The sequence below is a fragment of the Notamacropus eugenii genome, chromosome 4, assembly GCF_028372415.1.
Source record: "Notamacropus eugenii isolate mMacEug1 chromosome 4, mMacEug1.pri_v2, whole genome shotgun sequence".
Taxonomy (NCBI): Eukaryota; Metazoa; Chordata; class Mammalia; order Diprotodontia; family Macropodidae; genus Notamacropus; species Notamacropus eugenii.
In genome coordinates, this window is record NC_092875.1 from 8939495 (window position 1) to 8952761 (window position 13267).

The 13267-nt window shown below is 50.7% G+C and overlaps 1 protein-coding gene across 1 annotated transcript in view; it reads right to left on the minus strand.

Moving 5' to 3' along the window:
- PI4KA (phosphatidylinositol 4-kinase alpha) overlaps positions 1–13267 on the minus strand; it is a 120236-nt gene that overhangs the window by 92496 nt on the left and 14473 nt on the right. Inside the window, exons 4-10 of the mRNA XM_072599706.1 lie at positions 11083–11171; positions 10134–10206; positions 8763–9022; positions 7479–7545; positions 2086–2234; positions 902–967; positions 203–299 (exon numbers count right to left, since the gene is read on the minus strand). Coding sequence (XP_072455807.1) covers positions 203–299; positions 902–967; positions 2086–2234; positions 7479–7545; positions 8763–9022; positions 10134–10206; positions 11083–11171 — 801 coding nt within the window. The remainder of the gene's footprint in view (positions 1–202; positions 300–901; positions 968–2085; positions 2235–7478; positions 7546–8762; positions 9023–10133; positions 10207–11082; positions 11172–13267) is intronic.

Here is a 13267-nt window from a genome sequence, read left to right on the forward strand (position 1 = left end):
GATTGGTCTGGCCAGTGGGGGAAGTGAGCTGGACTGCCCCACTACTGGCATCTCAGGTCACCTGGCCTGCACACTCCTCAGGTACCTCCCAGGTCCAGACCAGAAGACCTCACTCATGCCTGGGGACTGAATATGCCAGTCCTGAAAGGCAGCCTTGGCACCCCCTCCCCAGGGCCTGTGTCCATGTCCCACTGTCACTCACCCTTCATGTAGTTCAAGGTGTCTCTCAGCATTTTGAACATGGTGACGTAGAGTGGATCACTGAAGGTGGAGTAGTACAGATCGATGTTGGGGTTGGCCTGAAAGAAGACACAGAGATGTCAGAGAGGAAAGGAAGTCAGCCCTGCCTCTTCCTGCTCTGGCCACCCCAGCAACTGGCACCAGCAGCAGACGATGGCTGAGCCATGGTGGAGGATTCACCAGCCCAAAACACAGCTGGAGTCTTCCCACACACTGTCCACCACACAGAGCCTGCCCACTGAAGTGCTGAGGTCAAACGCTCATGTTCTCCTGATATGACCTTCCTTTTCCTTCCTCAGACCCTGGAGGACTTGCTGACAGCCTGCTCCATCGGGAGTGAGTGTGGCAAATGGAGTGGCAGAGAAGGGTCCTGGGCCCATCACATACCAGCTACTGGCTGGGTCAGAACTCCGGCTAAGCCCAGTTCCTTCACCCCCAAAATAGGGGAAAGCTGTGACCTCTGGAGCCTCTAGCTAGAGGAAAAAGCTCTTGGCAAACTTGGAAGTACTACCCAGGCCAGGTAGTGAGGCAGGTCTGCATTAATTCTCAAGCTCTGGAGAGAGATAATATCCTAAGGTCCATGTTCTAAGGCTGCTCCCATCCCTGACATCCCCTGTTCTAAGGCCCCTCCCAGCTCTAAACGAACATGCATATAACCCACCTCTGTGACAGAGGTCACAATAGCATCTAAGGCTTTTAGAACAGGTTCCTCCACAATCTTTTTCACCTATCAAAGGAAAAAACAACCAGGTAAGACAGAACCAAGAGCACAGAATGCCAATGGTTCCCATCTGGGGAATCATCAGCCAGTCCCAACAGGCTGGCACATCATCTGGAAGGGTTTGCTCTGATGCTGCCATAGTGCAAAGACAGAGCAGTGTGAGGAGGGCCCAGGAGAGCACCTACCATGGCCCCCAGCACAGGCAAATGATCCTGGGGCTGACCCTTAGGGGATCCCAGCACAGGCTGATCGAGGCATCCTGGGAAGTCTGTTGTTGCGACACCATGGGAGGGCCTGAGAGGCTGGGCACCATGCATGGGGCTCCTGCTGCTGCCCTCCTCAAAGATGCACCAGGGCCTCTGGAGGGTAACGATTTGTGTGCACAGCTTTCTGCAAGTGTGCTACCTCCACTGTTTTCCTTTCTGCTTACTATGGGCATCTCAAGAAGGTCTAAACTATTTAGAGATTATATCCAACTCTCAGGAGATAAAGGAATTTAGTTACCAGAAAACTTCAATTCTAAAAGCTAAAATAAACACATGTAGAAATTCACTTTCTACTGAGATGGTGCATTACAATCACTTGAGTACTAAGTACGTTCTGAGGGCAAGATTCAGAAGGGTGGAAAGGGGCCTCCAGGAAGGATTTCCTATACTTGGAGCTGTCCAGCGCTGTGTGGGCTGCCTGTGGAGGCTGACGTTCTCTGTCCTTCGGAGGCATATGCGCACACACATACACGCACACACACACGCAGCACACATACATCCACACTCACATACATACACACATGCACACACACACACATAGCAAGAGGACAGTAGTACCCCTCCCAACTCAGAGGTTCGAGGCGTCCAGGGAAGAAAGGAGGAGCCCCTGCATCTTGAGTTTCCGAGATCATCCCACCTCCCTTGTTTCTTTTTACTGAGGGACAAGAAATAAAACTCCAAGATCAGACATCCTCATTTGTTTACATAGGTGTGAATTAAAATTAAACTTCAGGATACAAAATAGCTCCTCACATTTGGGGGGAAATCTGAGCTATCTGGGGCAGTGTCTGCTCTCTGACAGTGTTTAGGAGCCAAGCCCCAGGAGGGCTCCATGCGGCCCCAGGAAGATAGACTTACGAAGGTGAGGAGGTCACGGAGCATTTCCAAGGGAATCTTGTACTCGGCAGAGCTGGCGCCAAGGATGAGTGGAGACACGGTGAAGCTGGAACTGACTGTGAACAAGTAGCAATTCGGCTCCAGGGCCTGCCCCTCATGAAAGAGAGGCCCTGTGGAGGAGAACAGAGGCCAGTAGCTTCAGCAGCCCTGGTGAGGGATGTGAGATGCCCTCTCCCCAGAGGCCCTGCCTCCAGGCTGGGCCCAGGCCAGCTAGCCACACAGCCAATGGGCATTTGTTAGACCCCTCCCTCAGGCACGGACTATGCCAAGTACAGGGATGACACAGAGAAAGGCAAAACAAACCCACACGAAAAAGCTGGACCATGTCTCCAAAGAACTCACAGTCCGAGGTGAGGAACAACGTACCAACATGCTGTGTCAATAGCATTACATACAGACTATAGAAGCCACCAAGCACTAGGTACTTCCCATGTGCCAGGCAGGGCCTGCCCTCAGGGAGCGTCAGCTCTACAAGGGAAAAGAGGACCTGTAGGGGAGAGGGCAGGGCACCGCTCTGGGGCCTGCCTGCATACATGGCTCTGGACCGCGGGGCACAGGCATACGATCTCAGACAGAAGGCAGGACCAGCCTGAAGGGGAGGAGGAAAAGTGCCCTTGCTTGAATACAAAGGGATGGAGATTGGGAAGGGAGAGGGATCTGGGGGCTGGAGCCATTGGAGATTGTTAAAAGGAGAGCAGCAGCACACACTCAGAGCCACTTTAGGAAGGCTAAAGATGGACACCAGGGAGAAGTCTACTGGACGAGTGAGTGGGGCATGAGGCGATGAGGGCAACTCCTGGGGAGGGGGCTTGTCAGGGAGATGTTCTGGACGTAGACTCGCCAGGCCCTGACATGGATCTGGATGTGGGGAATGGGAGGGATGAGAGGATGACTCCTGGAGGGCGAGCTTGGGGGCTGAGACAACAGCAGGGAGGGCAGGAAAGAGAATGAGTCCCCTGGGACTGAGGAGTTGAAATTGTCTCCAAGATGCACGGCTGGAGGTTGGGGCCCAAAAAACTGACGTAAGAATCACCTGCAGAGAGCTGACCGTGGAGTTCATGGAGCTGGTGAGCTCGCTTGCCAAGCTGAGCAGTCTGGAGGGAAAAGAAAGGGGGCCCAGGGAAGAGTCCTGGGGACCACCCCGACAAGCAGACTGAGAACCACAGATACAGGGTGGAAGATCGGCAAGAAGCTAATACCCAAGGAGACAGCGAAAGATCACTTGGCAGCCCTTAGAGGAGTGAGACCCTCAGGTGCAGATGTGACTGTTGGACCACTATTGATCAGCGATATATGAATGATCATGGAAAACAGGAGAGGTATCACAAGACGTGGGCAGCCAGAGGGTACAGCAGAGAGAGCACCATGTCAGCAGTCAGGGAGTCCTGAGTTCAAATCCAGGCTCAGACACTTCCTAGCTGGGTGATCCTGGACAAGTCACTTCACCCTGTTTGCCTCAGTTTTCTCATTTGTAAAATAGCTGGAGACAGAAATGGCAAACCACTTCGGCATCTCTGTTAAGAAAACCCCAAATGGGGTCACAAAGAGTCAAATGCAACTGAACAACCAACACCACCAGAATGGAGGAGGACAAATGTCTTGCCTGTCAAAGAAAAGGGAAGAGAACAGAATCTGCCAATTTGATGTTAATTCCTGGAAAAAGGCCCCAAAGGACCAGGAAAGACAAACAACTGTGACAGACCTGGGAACTCAGATGAGTGCATGACCAGCCGCGAGTCCAGGAGACAGACACGTGCTGGACTGGGCTCCTGACTCAGCATACTTTTCTGGACGTGGCTCAGTTAGGAAATTATTTTGTTTGACGATGTATATTTGTTATTTGGGCTGTTTTTTTCTTTCCTTTTCCAAGAGGCAGAAAGGGGAAGAGAAAGAAAGCATATTTTCAATGACAGGAAAAAATATTTTTTTTTACAGAAATGTTTGGTGAACATTTGGAAAAAGAGGAAGGTGGCGTCTGCCAGCCTGGCTTCTTCAAGGACAGGTTGCGCCAGGCTGACCTCATGTCCTTTTCTGGAAAAATGATTAAACTTGTAGATACAGAAGAATGTTGGGGAAATCAGCAAAGCTTTGGAGAATGTTGTCTTGTAGAAGATGTGACCAACAGGTGACCACTTGGGGGTGGGTGGGATGGCAGGACTGGGGAGTGTTCCTGTAGGTGGCACAGGTCTGTGTTAGATGCTTAACAATTGCTTAACAAAGATGTGGATAAAGGCCTAGTTGGAAGGCTCATCAACCTGGCAGATGACTCAAAGACGAGATCCATGCTGGAGCACTGGGCTAAATCTAAGATGATAAAATTCAATCACTAGGAATAAATATATATTAAAAAATCAACTTCACATGTGTAAGAAGGAGAAGCAGAATAGATAAATACAAGTTTTTCTGAAAAAGATCCAGGGTTTCTGATGGACTACAAGCTCAGTATGAGCTGGCAAGGGGATGCAGCAGCTCAAAGGCTAATGGTATCTGGGGCTCCATGAGAAGGGGCACAGCTTTAAGAACAGTGAGGTGCCCTCAATGGGTCGGTCCATCTCGAGTCTTGGGTTTCATGCTGGGCACTACAGATAAAGAAGGCCCTGTGAGGCTGGTGAGTATCTAGAGAGGGCCAGACACCAGAATGGTGAAGGATCTCCAGCTCAGTCCCTGGCTCAGTCTGTCTTCTCTCTGGCTCCTGTCCCCACACTAGGGACCTTCTCTCAGCACCCTAAACACTCAGCTCCTCACATGAGCACCTCCCACCCAGGGTGCTCACTGCCCTCCAAGGACCTAGAGGGGAGAGGGAGAAGGATGGGAAGGGGAAAGGCCACATTCTCAATGAACTCCCCTCTCTGCTAATGTCTAGGAGAAAGGTACTGGAGGACATGCTGGCATGAAGTGCATCAGTGATTTAAGTCTTAATCAGGCTGTTTTGTGAAAAACTATGAAAAAAAAAACTATGTACTCAACAAGCCTTTAAAAAGAGCTTACTCCATGCAAAGTCTCATGCTAGGAGCTGAGAAAAGAAAAAGAAGGAAGCATCCCTGTCCAAGCTTTCCTATCCCACAGGAAGCCATGACAACATATGAGCACTGCTGTAGAAAATATGATGACGGTGGAGTCAGAAGGCGGGGCTTTGCCCACAGCTTCGATGACTGTGTGACCTAAGCAAGGCCCTCCTGGAGCCTGTGCCTCCATATCCTAAGTAGAACTGATTTCCAAGCCATTGCAGCCCAAGCCCCAAGTCTGCCCCAAGTCTGCCTCAAGTTCCATTAGACACAGCACTACAGACAAGGTGCTTTTGACATGTCTAAGACACAGGGGAAGCAAACAGCCAAGAAGAGCTGAAGGGACTAGAGACAGGGGCAGTGGAGGTCAGAGGGGCCAGAGGAGTCAGCGGAGTCAGAGGGGTCAGAGGGGCCAGAGGAGTCAGAGGGGTCAGAAGGGCCAGAGGAGTCAGAGGAGCCAGAGGGGCCATGGGGGCCAGATGGGAGGTGGACAGACCTCTAGGGTCTATTTCAAGTCTGTGATTCTAGTGGAACAGGGAACCTCATGTTAGGTGGGTGGGGCACACGATGGGCAGGGGCTGCTCAGCACGTGGTCTGAGGAGTTTCTGGGTCAGGGAACAACACAGCAAACACCACTCCCTCATAGCTTTGCATCGCCATGAAATACCTTCTGAAAGGCCCTCAGGCACACCTCCATGAGCCAAGGCACCCCAAGACCACAGGAGCCCCCAGAACCCAGCCTTTTCCTTGGACACCTTACCATCACATCATCTATTAGATGCCAGTGTTTGCTGTGAGGGTGCATCCATGAAGTTTCATTGCATTTAGGTAAACAGAAAACAGTGCTGGTGATGGGAAGGTCATGAGATGCACAAGTCTTCAGCGGTAAACAACCATTGCTGTTGCTGTTTCCACCTCCATTCCTCCCTAGGACTTCCTGCCAAGTCTAGTAGTCTGAGCTTACTCTAGCAGTAAAGTCACCCAGAATTACAAGCTTGTCCCTCTTCGGCACATTGATGATAAGGGTCTCTAGATCTTCATAAAATTTTTTTTTTGACCTCATCAGGGTCTGTCATGGTAGGAGCAGAGGCACTGATGATGGTGGCATGGTGTTTCCCTGTGAGTGGCAATCACATTGTCATGTTGCTCCTTTTGGCAGGCATGCCAGCTTGCTGATTAGATTGGTTTTGATTGCAAAACCCACGCCAGCTTCATGGAGCTCCCCTTCACTGCAGCCACTCCAGAAAAATGTGTATCCAGCTCCAACTTCAGTAAGTTGACCATTTGCCAACCTTGTTTCACTCAGGGCTGCTATTTTAATGCAGTTCTCTTGTAACAAGAGCAGTTTATCTTTTAGGTCTACTGGATTATGTGTTGTCTAGAAGTGTGCACACGTTCCATGTGCTGATGGTGAGTGGAATCATCTTTGCAGGTGTTTTTGTCCATTTTGTACATTTTTTTTGTGTGTTTCGACAGCATGGTGGGATTCCCCGCCTGCCGCAGTAACCAGGCCAGGGCTGGGCAAGCAGACAATGTTTAGGACACCTTTCCTAGCCTCCTTTCTTACACCAGGAGGGGAGCAGTGCGATCCTTAAACAGCTGCCCAGACACTCAGGGGCTGCCAAATCCCACTGCTGCTTCCCTATGGCCTGGGCTGCCTGTGTGCAGGATTGTGACTACAGCTCCCAGTGTATCCTCACCTGCTGCTTCATCTCTTGCCTGTCGTCACAGGACTTTGAGGTATAACAGTAAAATGGTACGGGTGATATCTTTTGATTCATGCGTAAATTGGATTTAAGTGAGGCAGAGTTGCATGAAGTCGTCAGCCTCAGTCTCTCCTCCAGAGTCATCATGGTCCAGTGGCAGGACAGAATCAAGACGGTTGGCAATGGCTCAGGATGCAGTGGATGACCTTGGCATCTTTGGTGTCTAATCAAGCTCTAAGCACTCTACATTGCCTGCTTCAGCTGCCTTCATGGCCGTTGGAACAAACTGTTCTCATGTGCTCATTCCATCAGATGAAGTCTTCGCGTGTTTGGGGTAGACACCCCACTAACTCACCAATGGGTTTGAGAACCACTGGTTACCCTCAACGTGGTTTGGCCCATCTGCCAAAATGGTTTACTGGGGTGTGGCTGCGCATGCTGCAGCTTCTTGGAGCCACAGGCGAGAGTTGGGTGGAACAGGTGGATACTAAAGGTAGAAAAAGCCCCGAAAAGGGCTCAGCAGCCATCACACCTAAGGTACTGGTCCTCCCTGAACACAATCTATCCCCTCCTTGGACACTGAGGAGCTGTGAAAACCCTGCCCTCTAACCCCCTGACCCTCAGGCCAAAGAAATGCTTCTACCTTCCAAGGAATGAAAGTTGGATCCTCCAGGAGAGTTGGGGGCCGGCATTCCTCGCTCAGGGCTCACCTGAAATAAGGAACAAAAAACAGGATCCCTGAACACTGGCATCCCCACAGCACCTTAAGCCAGCAGACCATCCTGATCTGCTGCAGCCAGAAACTCTGGCCAGCCCACCCAAGGGGGCAACCTTCTGGCAGTCAGCCTTTCCAGGTCAGTCCTATGAGGGCACAGGCCTTTGCTGGGCCCAAGCCAAGTTGGGAAAAGGAAAGAAGATTTCAGCAACTCTCAGACCCCTCCTGGTTCTGAAAAAGCCTTCTCTGGAGGGCAGACTCAGCTGTGCTGTCCTCCAGAAAGGCTGCCTCCCAGCTGTGGCCCCACAGTCCCCAGCCCAGTTCTCTGTCTCAAGATGCCAGGTCTTTGCTTCCTGGAGGGATGCTGGGTGCTGTGAGCACATGACCAGCATCTTCTGCTCCCTCCCCAGTGGTGAGAAGACAGGAGACAACTGGACCAATCCCTGACCACACAGTAATACCTGATCATCCTTCTGCTGCCATCAGCCTTATAAAAACATCGAAAAGCAGAAAAATTCAATACTGATGGTGCAAGGAAAAGAAAAGGCCCAGACAGAGAAGACCAGGACAGTAAACTAGCCCCTTCTGAGGATAATCTGACCACAAGATGGTAAAATGATTATCATGATGATGGCTGGCACGGAGATGCCATGTGAAGTGGTGCAAAGAGCTTTACAAACATTTTATCACTTGATCCTCCCAGAAGCCCAAGAAGGGCTAGGGTATGATTACTATCTTCATGTTTGCAGATAAAGAAACTGAGGTAGAGAGGGCAAAGTAACTTGCCAGGGTCACACAGTCAAGTACTGTCTGCGGCTGGATTTGAACTCACAACATGTGATTCTACAATGTCTTTAAAAAACGTCAGCATGAGGAAGATAAAAATAACATGGGGGGAAGAAAGCAAAGCCAGGCCCACGGACCCGCTCCCACACCAAGGGGCCAACGTGGGCAGCACCCACGAAGGGATTCCAGGCTGGGCTGGGGAGGCACAGGGAAGAAGTAAAGAGGTGGGGGCTGGGCCCAGGAAGTGAGGACCGGCTTTCTCTGTGGGTGAAGGAATCCTGATGGATTTGTGCTCACCAGTGGGGAAGGGGACCACTGAGATCAGCAAGTTAGTCCCTGGTGCCTCTGACACCACGTGAGCCTGGGCTGGTGCTCAGATCTCCCCCACTGAGTTAAATATGACCCCGAGGGGAGGCCCAGACGCACCTGAGAAATGCTGGAGACGCTGCTGGTTTTTCTCTTTAAGGTGCCTTCCTGACACACGGTCAGTAAATTGCTGGGCAGGATGGAGCGGAAGTCATTGAAGGAGCGCCTCCGGATGCCCTCAAGTTCCTCTGGAACTTTCAGCGACTGTGGTGGGATCTGGGGGAAAAGCCTGGAGAGGAGGGGCTCGTCGGTGAGGCTGAAACGCCCAAAGGCCCTCGAGATGCCCAGCAGGCAGGGCACTATGTATCGACACAGGTACTCTGGAATAAAGGGACATGAGAAAGATGTTTTAAAGAGAAGCAAAGTCACGTTGTCCAAATGCTGGGCCCTGGTCAGGCCTGGAGGCCGAGAGAAAAGGGAGCAGCCCCAGCCCTCCAGAAGTGGACAGCTCCTGAGAAGGGTTCAGCAGGACCTGAGATCTAGGTGCTAGCCCAACACAAAATCAGCAGAGTTAGCTCAGACTGGGGCAGACCCTCACAGAATGAGCCAGGCCTCCTGTGCAAGGGTTTCGGTGCATCAGGCAGGAGCTGCTCGCCTCAATGCAAGCCCTACCAACAAGCACTGACAGCATTAACCTTGCAGAAAGAAGACAGGCCACATGGCCAGGCACCAGCATCCCACTTTGGTACATGAACGTTTCCTGCTCTTAGGTGGGACCTGGACCAACAGAAGCTGTGAATGGGCTGTGCCAGTCTTTGGGGAGGACTTAGGGGCAGGCTCAGGGCTCTCTCCCACTCTTGATCTCATTTGACTTTGACCAACCCTAGGAGATAAGGAATAGGACAGATTTCATTCTCGCCACTTTACACATGGGCAGAGAAGGACTAGGCCCCTCCAAGGCAATGCAGGAACCCAGAAATATCCTGGAGCACTGAATGTGGGGGTTATGTCCTCCTCACAACAGCCCCACCAGACACATGTGCCAGATGAGCTGGGGAAAGGTGAAGGGTGCCTGACCCCTTTGAGAGAGAGGCCTAGCCAGTCCTCTCTATCCAAAGTCACAGACTAGCACTCCTCGCACAGTGCCATTTATCGGCTCCATGACAGTCCAACATGCTCCTCCTGCTTTGGCCGGGCTCAGCTAAACCAGGCCTGTGATGTTACTGCAAAAGGCCACGGGGTTGCTGTGCCACCCCAGGGAATAGGCCTACCCAGGAACAGCCCAGATCACCCTTCCAGAGAAGGGACATATATCATATTCTGACAAAATGGGTGACATCCGAATCAGATCCAAAAGACAAACTCAGCAGCTAAGGAGAGTTGGGCCAAGTCCTAAACCATCAACTTTGTCCTTTAGAGAGAGAGCAAAAGGGGGAAAGGTGAGCAGTAATTGCCATCCCACGGAACTATGTCATTAAAGAACAAACATACCCTTTTCCTGTATCTCTGAAGCCTTGCACATTCCCAAAAGGATGTTCAAAACCTGCAAAACCGTCTCGAAAATCTAACAGCCAAGAAAACAGACAAAATCAATCCGAAGGTTAAAAAAATCAATCACAGGATGATAAAGGGGTGCAGTGCCCACTGCTGGCCCTCTGTCCCAAGGAAGATCTCCTCCCCTGTCCTGTGCTTCCTGGGTATTGCTTTGTGCCCCCTTAGGCCTCCCCTCAGAGCCTTCTGAAGGCCTGCTGCACGCCACCCCAAACGGAGAGGTGTCTAATCTGCTCAACCTTCAGCAGAGCTCAAGAGGCCAAATGGAGGCAGGGCAGAGGGAGGTTAAAGGCAGGCACAACAGAAAAAGGGGACAGCTGAGAGCAAGGGATTAGGACCCCTCTCCCCCCAAAAAAACCTGATATAAAGTAAGTGCAAAGACTTCAGAAGCACAGCCATAGAGATGGCCACGGTGGGGGGTGGGGAGCAGGGGAAGAGCTCCACCACCTCACGCAGCCTCAAGGTGGTCACTGGATCAATAAACAGCACAATGACAACCCTGGATCAAAGAAAAGTTTCAACTCGGTTTGGTAGTCTATTTTGTTTAATGAGGCACTGAAAAAGATTTCCACTAAAAATGGTTGAAACTTGAACAGCTTGGGCTCTACCTGCCCCAAATAATTCAAGACAAAGGGGGTAACAGTTTGGCCTGGCAGAGGGCAGGGACTGTTTGGGCTTTGTTTGGTGAGCCTGGCACAGAGCAGGAGCTTAGTCAGTCTTTGTTGGTTGGAAAATGTAGCACTCTAGGGTTTGTGTTCTGAGCTTACTACTTGTTCCCCAACATCCCACTTTGGTACATGAACATTTCCTGCTCTTAGGTGGGACCTGGACCAACAGAAGCCTTGGGAAAGAGACCATTGGCACATCAAAGAATTATGGCAAATCTTACCTCATTCCGGAGGGTAGAATCCCTATAAGCCACATCTGACAACAAAGTCACCAAGCAGAAACTGAAGTTCTCTGCAACAGGGAGCATGCCTACAAGACACAAGGGCATCAGAAATGACCCCCAGAGAAAACTGAGAGACTAATTCATTGTTGGTGGAGTTGTCCCCTAATCCGACCATTCTGAAGAGCAATTTTGAGCTAGGTCCAAAGTGCTCTAAAACTGTGCCTAGCCTTTGACTCAGCAATACCACTACGAGGTCTTTACCCCAAAGAGATCAAACAAAAAAGACCTACACGTACAAAAATATTTCTAGTATGTCTTTTTGTGGTGGCAAAGAACTAGAAACTGAGGGGATGCCCATCAACTGGGAAAAGGCTGACCAGGCTGTGGTACGTGACTGTGACAGAACAGTATTGGTGTACGAGAAATGCCGAACAGGATGAATTCAGAGAAATCTGGAAAGAGCGACACAAACTGATGCAAAGCACAGTGAACTGAGCCAGGAGAACGCTGCACACAGAAACAGGTATGTGATCCGCCGTGAAGGACTCGGCTCCTCTGATCAACACAACGATCCCAGACAGTCCCACAGGAGAAAAGACTACAGAGTTTGAGGGTGGGTGGAAGCAGCCTCTTTTTAAACATCCTTCCTTTTCTTGAGGGGCTTTATTCTGGTGTGTGTGTTCTTTCACAACATGACTAACATGGTAATGTTTTCCATGACAGCACATAGATAATCTATATAAAACTGCCTGCCTTCTCAATAAGGGGGAGGGGGAGGAGAGAATTTGGAACTCAAAATTTTTAAAAATGAATGTTAGAAATTGAGGGTGGGGAATGAGCCACAGAATCCAGCCATTAGTCATCCAGGCCAGCACAGAGGCTCTGACATGGGCCCTCAAGAAAAGTTTCTGGGGAAATGTGCTAATGATCCACCACCACTGAGCCAGATGCAAAACTTAACCTGAATATACGAATGGCCCCTTCAAAAACTTTAGATTTAAACTATCATGATTCTTGATATCCTTCCCTTATCTAGCCTCCTGGCATAACATCTTCCATGTAAAAAAGCAGGATGCAGGAGGCCACCAGTGCAGCACCTAGGGTCAGCTCTCTGGCCTAAGCCATTCTGGGCCCCTGGTGACAGCCAGAGCCAGTCACTGTGGTAATGACCAGACACTGTCTGACTGGCCCAGACTTTGAGAACCAGGGCACCTCCACACCTGGACAAGGGCAGATGACTCTGCTAGAGGAATAGCATTATGTGTCTAAGTAGCAACCGTGCTAACACATGACCAGAACACCTAATCACTAAGCAGGTTACCACCTGGAGCTGTACTCATTCTCATAATTTACCAAAGAAATAGTAGCTCTGTGATTCACCTGTAGCCTTTCTGTAAGAAAAACGTGCCCAGATCTGAAACATTATCTTAAAACCAGTTCATCCTTTCTAGGCTATATCTCCCAAGAAGCCTCAATAAAGTCCAAAGTATGGGATGACACAGATCTTGCCCAGCACCCATCAGAGGATCCCAGCTCCAGACAAAGAAGGCTCAGCAGGCTCAAGCAGGCACTGGCAGGGCCCCATGCCTGGGCTTCCTCATGGCAAGGCCTCTGGAGGGTCACGGGAGGAGTCAGGCTCCCTACAGGCAGATCTGGAAGTCTGCTCTCTGACCAGGCACATCTCAGGCACATGTGCAGAACAGCTCAGCCTTACAAAACACCTTGCTCTGAACAATAATGCACGTCAGTAAGTGCTTTACAGATGGGGAAAATGAGACTGAGAGGTTGATGTGCACTCTGACACCAGCCAGTGTCCTTTCAACAGCAGTGCCCTGGTAACCCCAATATGAAGGGGGTTCTGTCCCCAAAGCCTGTGGCATGTCCTCTCCCAATGGCACCCTGTGGGAGGGGCCTCAGTACATCTTTGGTGCTGAGCTGGGGCCAGGCCACCTGTACAGGGGAGAGAGCTTCCCTTAGTCAGCTAAAGCCAGTGAGGCCAGAAATCACTGAGATCTGAGCACAGACTGCCAGACTTAAAAACAACCTGATGTGTTTGATCACTCTGTATGGATCCAGAAAGAGGAAGTTTTTCTAGTGCAGAAGCAGAGAAAGGTCAGAGGGAATCAATCCTCTGAGGGGAGTAGCCCGAGAGGAAGGGTCAGCAGAGTCAGGGCTGAGCCCA